At 45.2% G+C, this 10,611-nt stretch overlaps 1 protein-coding gene across 1 annotated transcript in view; it reads left to right on the forward strand.

Moving 5' to 3' along the window:
- LOC137428444 (uncharacterized) overlaps positions 1-10,611 on the forward strand; it is a 74,387-nt gene extending 63,776 nt beyond the window's left edge. Inside the window, exon 6 of the mRNA XM_078778384.1 lies at positions 8,028-10,611. Within this exon, the coding sequence (XP_078634510.1) occupies positions 8,028-10,216 (2,189 nt within the window). The 3' untranslated portion in view covers positions 10,217-10,611. The remainder of the gene's footprint in view (positions 1-8,027) is intronic.

Here is a 10,611-nt window from a genome sequence, read left to right on the forward strand (position 1 = left end):
GATTTGCTCTGGGAGGTGGGCCAAGACGATGGCAAGTTCAACTATCGGCAAGAGGTACGCCCAGAGCCGTACCTTTGTGTCTGTCGCTACCTTCAGAACATTTTCCATCAAAACCTCATTCTCCTCTTCTGACTCTGTGAGACCAGTGATTCTTCGGTCGTCTCGCCTCATCTATAGTTCAAGTTCATCCGGCTTAAATGTGATATGAGAAGAAGACGATTCGCCTCCTCTCTTGATACACAAGCATCTTTGACTGCCTGAATAACAGCCGCTATTGCTGCTTGCACAGCAGCCTGCACCTCATTGATGGTGATTTCTGCCAGCATTTCTCTGTCCTTGATGTCTCCAAACTGATCCATTACATCAGCAACATCAATGTAAAGTTCCCTGTTTCGTTTTGGTCTTGGCCCTGGACGATTTGCATGATTTGTCAAGGACACTATGGGATTGCTTGTTTGGGGCTGAGAAGCTACTTGACCAGGCCCTTCAAAACTTTTCCTGGAGCTACCCTTTTTACGAACCATGCTTAAAGTAACACAACAAGATCAGTTATCTCCAGCCTCTCGCCCTTACAATGCAGCTGGACAGCCTCCCCGGCAAGTTATGCCACGTGCCCCACCTCTACTTCGTTTTTTTCTTTTTTTCTTTTTTTGTATACAGAATCGAGGCTCGTGAAAGAGCTAACATTTATCACACAAACAAATCAAACAGACAAACAAAATATATAAAAAGAGGGAGCGGTAGACAAGATGAGGAGAGGAGGGGAAGCACACAAACACAACATTTGAGAGCAGGGACATCGGAAGATGTGTGGGAGGGAGAGGGCTTGGGGGGAGGAGGCGTGGGAAGGGGGGGGGGGGTGGGAGAAGTGTAAAACACAAGGACACCAAGGACTTCCAGGGAAGAAGTTGGTATTTCAAAAAAGTGGATCTGGGGTGGAATTAGCGGGGGTAGAAAAGATCAAGGTTTTGGATGGGGGAAGATAAGAGATGGTGGTGAACAGCTGTTTTAAAGACCTGGAGGGAGGAGTGGGATTGAAGAGAGTGAGGGAGTTTGTTCCAGAGGCGAGAGAAAAGAGGAATGAAGGAGTGAAGGTGAGCAGACAGTCTTAATTTTGGCAGTTTAACCATAAGAGGGTTGCAGGCAGATCTTGTGCGACCTGTAGGAATATTTGGGGGGCAGTGCCCAGAGAGAGTTGGGGGGGGGGGGGGGAAGGCCGGAGAGGAGTCGGGAGAAGACGGAAAGACCACCAACCTGCCTGTGGTGAGTGAGTGAAAGGCCCTCGGAGGTAGCTTCATTGCGGGAGATTTCAATGATTCTGAACGCTTTGGTTTCAACAACGTGAAGGGGAGCTAGGTGTGAGGCAGGAACACCAGCCCAGAGGGGAGAGCAGTATTCCATTGAGCTGCGGATGAAAGCCTTGTATGTGGTGAGGAGCTCAGGTGTGCCAAGGAAGGACTTCGCATGACGGAGGATGCGCAGTCGGCGACTGGCTTTGGAGGCCAGATTTGAAATATGGTTTTCCCAGGAATGATCATGGCAGATAGTGAGACGCAAAAGCTTGAGTGACAGAACTTCTTGGAGAGGATTGTTCAGAAAGTGGATGGGAGGGTTGTCCAGTCGGTCTTTTCGGAGAGACATCGTAAGAGTGTGAGATTTGTCAGGATTGAAAGACATGTTCCACTTGTTTGCCCAGTCTGTGATATTGTCCAGGTCTGCAGAGAGTGAGGAGGCTGCACACTGCCGATCTGAGGGATGAGGAATGGAGCGACAGAGAGTAGAGTAATCAGCAAAGAGATAGAGAAGATTTTCAAGAGAGTCAGAGAGATCATTGATGAAGACCAGAAAAAGCACAGGGCCCAGAACACTGCCTCGGGGAACTCCAGCCTGAACAGGAAGAGGAGATGAGAGAAACCCATTCAGGGCCACACGTTGACTACGACTAGAGAGGAAGTCCGCCAGCCATGCGTGGAGATTTCCATGGATACTAAAGGAGGAGAGTTTGGTGAGCAGAGCGGGGTGCCAGACCGTATCGAAGGCACGTGATATGTCAAGGGAGACAGCTCTAATTTCCTGTTTGGCATTGAGGACCTCCATCCATTGTTGAGAAAGCAGGAGCAGCATGTCCAGAGTAGAGTGACCTGGTCTGAAACCAAATTGATGATCAGAGATCAAGCGATTGGAGAAGAGGAAAGATTTCATATCCGAAGCAATGATGGATTCCATGACTTTGCTGATAATTGGGAGAAGGCTGATTGGTCTGTTGTTGCTAGGATCTGTTTTTGCACCTTTTTTGTGCAAAGCGGTGATGTTGGCTGATTTCCAAGCAGATGGCAGATGACCTTGAGCAAAAGAGAGGGTGAAGAGAACAGAGAGAGGGAGTGAAAGAGTGGAAGAACAGGCTTTTAGGACCCGTGGGCTGATGCCGTCAGGTCCAGTTGCAGAATCAGAGTCGAGGGTTGACAGAAACTTTTCCACCTTGTCAGGAGAAAAGGACCCAGAGTCCAGGAGCAGCTGGGTATGACTGGATACCGTGGGTACAGAGAGGGATGGGTTTGGGACATAAGATTTAGAGGCAAACGCAGAGTTGAGGCATTCAGCTTTTTCACGTGAGGAGTGAGCTGTGTAGCTGTTTGAGGTGAGGGAGGGGATGGAGGGGGAACAAACACCAGAAACAGATTTGACCAGACGCTACCAGGATTTGGAAGAGGGAGAGAGATAATATAGTTCGGTCTTGAGAACGGAGAGATATTGTTTCCTGGCTCTCCTGAGGGTGGACACACACTTGTTTCGGGCTTTCTGAAAGGAAATGAGATTTCCTTCCGTTGGATTTGCTTTCCAGGAGACGAAGGCAAGTTGTTTCTGGGCAACAGAATCACCACAAGATTCCGTGTACCATGGACGGGAGGAAGGGTTTGATAACTGAAGACGAGATGGGATAAATCTGTGCATGAGAGAGTAATTTACTTTGGAAGAATTCCCAGGATGAGTTGATGTCAGAGGCAGCAGAGATGGGAGACCAGTCCAGATGATTGATGGCTGCTTGAAGACCCTGCCAGTTGGCCTGAGTGAAATGTCAGACTCGTCGACGCTGAGGAGGCTCTCTGAGAATGGTCAGAGAGATGTCCACTTTAACAAGCACATGATCAGATGAGCCGATTGGAGCAGAAGAAGAGCAGCAGACATTTTCAGGGAAGTTAGTCATAACCAAGACCAGAAGAGAAGATGCTCCATTGACTGAGATCCGGGTCAGGAAATTGACAGATTGTGTCAGTCCCAGTGAGTCGCAGAAGTCCTTTGTTGAGGAGCCATGGCTGGTGAGAGAGGTAACCACACCCAGCCAACTGGCATGGTGACAATTGAAATCACCACATATGTGGAAGAGAGAGTTGGGATGGGTAGATAGAAGTTGGTCCATATTATCGGACAGCAAGATGTAGATGGAATCATCACAGTGTGGTGGATGGTGCAACACACATATGAACAAAAGGTGGGAGTGAATGGGAAGCCGTAGCCAGAGGTATTCCTGGGGGTGAGGTTGAGAGAGGGGCAGTGCAGGGCAAGTGAGGAAGAGAGTTTTTGATAAAGATAGCAACCCCACCTCCAGGACGAGGCTCAGGTCTATCATACCGTAGGAGGGAGTAACCTGGGAGAGATACCAAGGAATCAGAGACATCATGAAGGAGGAAAGTTTCTGTTAAGCAGATCACGTCTGGTTTGTCAGAAGCAACCTGTATGGAGAGATCAGTCAAGTTTGAGCGAAGGCCCCGGATGTTTGAGGTCCATACCGTTAATGAAGAGGATGGGGGAGCATCGGATACAGAACGGGGGGGGGGGGGGGTAGGGTAAGATGTGGAAGAGGAGGAAGAGGTAAGGAGAGTTGTTGACGGTGTGTCAGAGATTTCAGAATAGCTTGGAGAACGGGAAGGATGGAGCGGAGAAAAGGTTTGATGGTGATTGGGTGAGGCACAGTGAGGTGTTATTTGAGGAGGGGGAAGAGCGAGGCAGAAGGTTGGGGGAGATGAAGGTGAGAGTTGGAAGGGGGAAGAAGCGGGGAGGACGCTTTGAGGAGGAGGGGTGTGGGGTGAGTTTAGGAGGGAAGGGGCAAGGGGGGAGATTTGAAAGGGATGGGTGATGGGAAGGATTTGGAGGGGAGGGGCAAGGGGGAAGATTTGAAAGGAATGGGTGATGGGGAAGATTTGGAGGGGAGGGGCAAGGGGGGAGATTTGAAAGAGATGGGTGATGGGAAAGATTTGGAGGGGAGCGGCAAGGGGGTAGATTTGGAGGGGAGGGGTGATGGGGAAGTTTTGGAGGGAAGGGGTGATGGGGAAGATTTGGAGGGGAGGAGTGAGATTGGATTTTGGAAAGTGTACGATTAATGGAAAACGAACTTTTATTGCAAAATGAGTTTCCTGTGACCTTCGAGTCAAAAATACATTTGAGGACGCTGGAGGAGGGGTGGGGTGCAGGAGAGTTTAGGGAATGTATGAAGGAGGCACTGTAAGAGATTGAATTTTTTTTTTCGGATGAATACATTTGGTGAGCAAGTCGAAAGCAACCTGTTATAGAAGAAGAAGAAAAAGGTGTTATAATATACAACAGAATACATTACTTCAGGGGAACGTTTAAACATTTTTTAATTGAGCAGTGAAAACTATCTGGGGAAATGGAGAATGGAAATGGGGGTGAAACACGTGATCGAAGAACGAACGACGAATAAGAACAACGAATAAGAACGAGAAGGAAATATATATATTTTATTTATTTATTTTTTTTGAGTTGAGATTTTAAACAAGGAAGTATGGGGTGAAAAGACGGACAAAAACAGAGAACGAAAGTAATTGCAGCACAATCGACGGCCCGCTGAGAGAAAAACAAAGCCTCAAGGTCGGGCACGGTAGCCTACAAGGCCTCAAAAGACGCGACACGAATTAACCGACGATTTTGTATGCAGGTATGAAAAATTAACACCGAGAATCTTCCTAAGGACACACTATAGGTACACACACCGAAAGATCAATACAGTTTCGACAAAACACAATTGTGAACAATTTACTTAACTTCGAAAGCGTGAGCGCATAGACAGCTTCGAAAAGACGTGACCTCGCCGACAAAGATTCGATGGCCTAAAGTTCTCCAAAACCCACGATTTCGTAGTCCTACGACAAATACACAGGCATGTTTTGTTTGAAATGCACATTGACAAGTCTCACCTAACTGGGGAGTAGTGGGGCAGGGTGGGGTGGAGCATGCAAGCCAAATTTTGAGCTTGGATCAATTCACCCAGAGGCCAAGGTGATGACGAAGAGGTCTGGACATGATAAAACACGCCCTGGCTTTAAATCCGAAACAACCGGCGTTCAAAAGCCAAGTGGATGTTTTGAAGAAAAATCCTGAGGAGCGACGAATCAAGTCACTCCTGAACCCGTGGTCATTACATGGCCCCTGAAAAACAACAGAGAACACAAGACAGATCCTAGCAACAAGAGTGCAAAACAGAGTGCAAAACACAAGAGTGCAAAAACAGATCCTAGCAACTACAGACCAATCAGCCTTCTCCCAATTATCAGCAAAGTCATGGAATCCATCATTGCTTTGGATATGAAATCTTTCCTCTTCTCCAATGGCTTGATCTCTGATCATCAATTTGGTTTCAGACCAGGTCACTCTACTCTGGACATGCTGCTTCTGCTGTCTCAACAATGGATGGAGGTCCTCAATGCCAAACAGGAAATTAGAGCTATCTCCCTCGACATATCACGTGCCTTCGACACGGTCTGGCACCCCGCTCTGCTCACCAAACTCTCCTCCTTTGGTACCCATGGAAATCTCCACGCATGGCTGGCGGACTTCCTCTCTAGTCGTCGTCAACGTGTGGCCCTGAATGGGTTTCTCTCATCTCCTCTTCCTGTTCAGGCTGGAGTTCCCCAAGGCAGTGTTCTGGGCCCCGTGCTTTTTCTGGTCTTCATCAATGATCTCTCTGACTCTCTTGAAAATCCTCTCTATCTCTTTGCTGATGACTCCACTCTCTGCCTCTCCATTCCTCTTCCCTCAGATCGGCAGTCTGCAGCCTCCTCACTCTCTGAAGACTTGGACAAAATCACAGACTGGTCAAACAAGTGGAACATGTCTTTCAATCCTGACAAATCTCACACTCTTACTATGTCTCTCCGAAAAGATCGACTGGACAACCCTCCCATCTACTTTCTCAACAATCCTATCCAAGAAGTTCTGTCGCTCAAGCTTTTGGGTCTCACTATCTGCCATGATCTTTCTTGGGAAAACCACATTTCCAAGCTGGCCTCCAAAGCCAGTCGCCGACTGGGCATCCTCCGTCGTGCGAAGTCCTTCCTCGGCGCACCTGAGCTCCTCACCACATACAAGGCTTTCATCCGCAGCTCAATGGAATACTGTTCTCCCCTATGGGCCGGTGCTCCTGCCTCACACCTAGCTCGGCTTCACGCTGTTGAAACCAAAGCTTTCAGAATTATTGGAATCTCCCACGATGAAGCTATCTCTGAGGGCCTTTCACTCACTCACCGCAGGCAGGTAGGTGGTCTTTCTGTCTTCTACCGACTCCTCTCCGGCCTTGCACCCCCAGCTCTCTCTGTGCTCTGTCCCCCAAATATTCCTACAGGTCGCACAAGATCTGCCAGCAACCCTCTGATGGTTAAACTGCCGAAATCTCGGCTCTCTGCTCACCTTCACTCTTTCATTCCTCTTTTCTCCCGCCTCTGGAACAAACTCCCTCACTCCCTTCAATCCCACTCCTCCCTCCAGGTCTTTAAAACAGCTGTTCACCACCATCTCTTATCTTCCCCCATCCAAAACCTTGATCTTTTCTACCCCCGCTTATTCACCCCAGATCCACCTTGTTTGAAATTCCAACTTCTTTCCTGGAAGTCCTGGCAGTGTCCATATGTTTTATACCTCTCCCACCGCCCCCTTCCCATGCCCCCCCCCCCCCCCCCAAAGCCCTCGCCCTCTCTCAGATCTCTCGATGTCTCCATGTCTCTCGGTCCCTGCTCTCAAATGTTGTGTTTGTGTCCTTCCCCCTCTCTCCCCATCTTGGCTACCGCTCCCGATGTTATATGTTTTATGTGTCGGTTTGTCTTTCTGTGTGATTAATGTTCGCTCTTTCACGAGCCTTGATCTTGTATACAAAAGAAAGAAAAAAAAGGGAAAAAAAAGACCTTTTTACCTTCTTTCTTGGTCTCACCCTGGACTCGCGTGCAACGACGTCACCCACGTCGCTCGCTCGAGATGAGCACCAGATGTGATTATTAACTACGAAAAAAAACCCCTATGTTATGATTTAATTGCGTTAAAAAAATTCCACGATGGTGGATGAATTTCTCAAACATCCATTATCCCCTTCATCGTTAGGTGAAAGATTTGAACCAACCATTTGATTTGAAATATACCTTGCTACCTCCGCCACCGAAGGTGGATAGAGGTTTTGTTTTCACCCCTGTCTGTCTGGCTGTTGATATCTCAAAATGTTATGGATGAATTAGGATGAACCTTGGTGGAAAGGTTGGGTGTGTGACAAGGCCACACACTCAAATTATTAACTGATTCTTCACCATTGAGAGATGGGGCCAAAAACGAGATATCACATGATATCCCAAACAGTTATTGACGGATTCCAACAAAACTTGGTTGATGAGTTGTGTGACGAGAACAAGCCGGTTAGATTTTCGTTTAGGTCTGGATGCATATCCTGCCTATCATGCGTTTCACATGCAAATTCACATTTATAAAAGCTGTTAATTTTTTTTTTTTTAAACACCAGCCTTCTGACTGATAATTTCATTTATTTATCCCAAAGTTTGAATATCATCGAAAAAACTCAAACTTTTTAACAGTATTGTACTGTATATTTACATCAAGAATATTTTTTCACTTCATGCAGTGGAACAAATACAAACGTACATGTGAGACTTGGCTGCGTTTGTCTGAATGATGTTTCAAGTGTTGAGCAGAATCTGATTCTTTTTTACGGGTCCTGTGATGTGTATTTACAGGTGAATCCACTGAATCTAAAAGGGAGACTGCACCTAATTTTACCTGCGATGCAGCCATACGCTGGCAGGACTTGCCAAATGAAATGATCAACAGGACCTTTTACAAACACGACAAACCTCATGAGAAAATGTTTGCAGAGAATAGCATTCATAATGCTCTCAAAGGAAAGAAAACATCTACCGTTAAACACATTAAAATTCACAATGATGAACGCCCATACAAATGCGCAAGTTGCGGGAAATTCTTCATTCATTCATCCAACCTTAAACGACACATGGGAATACACAATGATGAACGCCCATACAAATGCACAAATTGTGGAAAATCTTTTCATCGGTCAGCCCACCTTAAAAGACACGTGGCAATTCACAATGGTGAGCGCCCATACAAATGCACAATTTGTGGAAAATCTTTCAATCGATCATCCATCCTAAAAACACACATGAGGATTCACAATGGCGAACGCCCGTATAAATGCACAATTTGTGGAAAATCCTTCGGTCATTCAGCCAACCTTCAAAAACACATGAGAATTCACAATGGCGAGTGCCCATTCAAATGCACAATTTGTGGAAAATCTTTTAATCAATCATCCACTCTTTCAACCCACATGAAAATTCACAATGGAGGACGCACAAACACAAACAAATGCACAATTTGTGGAAAATCTTTTAATCAATCATCCACTCTTAAAACCCACATGATGATTCACAGTGGTGGGCACCCGTACAAATGCACAATTTGTGGAAAATCTTTCAATCACTCATCCACTCTTAAAACACACATGAGGATTCACAATGGTGAACGCCCATATAAATGCACAAGTTGTGGAAAATCCTTCCGTCATTCATGCAACCTTAAAACCCACATGATGATTCACAATGGCGAACGCCCATACAAATGCACAATTTGTGGAAAATGTTTCAATCAGTCATCCACCCTAAAAACACATATGAGGATTCACAATGGTGAACGCCCATATAAATGCACAATTTGTGGAAAATCCTTCGGTCATTCAGCCAACCTTCAAAAACACATGAGAATTCACAATGGCGAGTGCCCATTCAAATGCACAATTTGTGGAAAATATTTTAATCAATCATCCACTCTTTCAACCCACATGAAAATTCACAATGGAGAATGCACAAACACAGATAAATGCACAATTTGTGGAAAATCTTTTAATCAATCATCCACTCTTAAAACCCACATGATAATTCACAGTGGTTACCACCCATACAAATGCACAATTTGTGGAAAATATTTTAATCAATCATCCACTCTTAAAACCCACATGATAATTCACAGTGCTGAGCACCCATACAAATGCACAATTTGTGGAAAATCTTTTTGTCGACCATCCACTCTTAAAACCCACATGATTATCCACAATGGAGAACGCCCACACAAATGCACAAATTGTGGAAAATCTTTTAATCGATCCTCCACTCTTAAAACACACTGGAGAATTCACAATGGCGAACGCCCATACAAATGCACAAATTGTGGAAAATCTTTTAATCAGTCAGCCCATCTTAAAAGACACACAGCAATTCACAATGGTGAGCGCCCATACAAATGCACAATTTGTGGAAAATGTTTCAATCGATCATCCATCCTAAAAACACACATGAGGATTCACAATGGTGAACGCCCATATAAATGCACAAGTTGTGGAAAATCCTTTGGTCATTCATGCAACCTTCAAAAACACTTGAGAATTCACAATGGTGAACGCCCATATAAATGCACAAGTTGTGGAAAATCTTTTAATCAATCATCCACTCTTTCAACTCACATGAAAATTCACAATGGAGAACACACATCCAAATGCACTATTTGTTTAAAATCTTTTAATCAATCATCCACTCTTAAAACCCACATGATAATTCATAATGGTGAGCACCCATACAAATGCACAATTTGTGGAAAATATTTTTGTCGATCATCCTCTCTTAAAACCCACATGATAATCCACAATGGAGAACGCCCATACAAATGCACAAATTGTGGAAAATATTTTAATCGATCCTCCACTCTTAAAACACACTTGAGAATTCATAATGGCGAACGCCCGTACAAATGCACAAATTGTGGAAAATCTTTTAGTCAGTCAGCCCACCTTAAAAAACATGAGTATTCACAATGGAGAACGTGTCAGGGTAAAAATGTCTCTGGACCAAAATAATTCTCATCTCTGGACCAATCAGACAGCCGTGGCCGAAAGGCATGTTGGGTAAATGCATTATGTGATATAGTTGAACGAGGCTAAAAGGAAATATGCTTGTTTGTATAGAGTTGGCTGAGAGCCATTTCACAGTTGTGGGGCAGAACTGCTTTTCTGTGCTGAGCTGGCAAAACATGTTTTATCTGTGGTTTGACCTTGTTCAAATGTGAAGCCAAGGGTCCGTTACATCAGCTTTTGTTCTTATCTCATGCTCCACCATGACTTCTGCTTTCCTTTTGTAGTAAAAATAAGTTGTATATATATTTGATACAGTTTGAGTAGAATTTAGGTATCTGCTTGCCCGAGGACAAACTTTTCTCTCCGTACGTACGAAATAAATAATCGTTTATCTATCA

The sequence above is a fragment of the Myxine glutinosa genome, chromosome 5, assembly GCF_964187855.1.
Source record: "Myxine glutinosa chromosome 5, kmMyxGlut1.1, whole genome shotgun sequence".
Lineage (NCBI taxonomy): Eukaryota > Metazoa > Chordata > Myxini > Myxiniformes > Myxinidae > Myxine > Myxine glutinosa.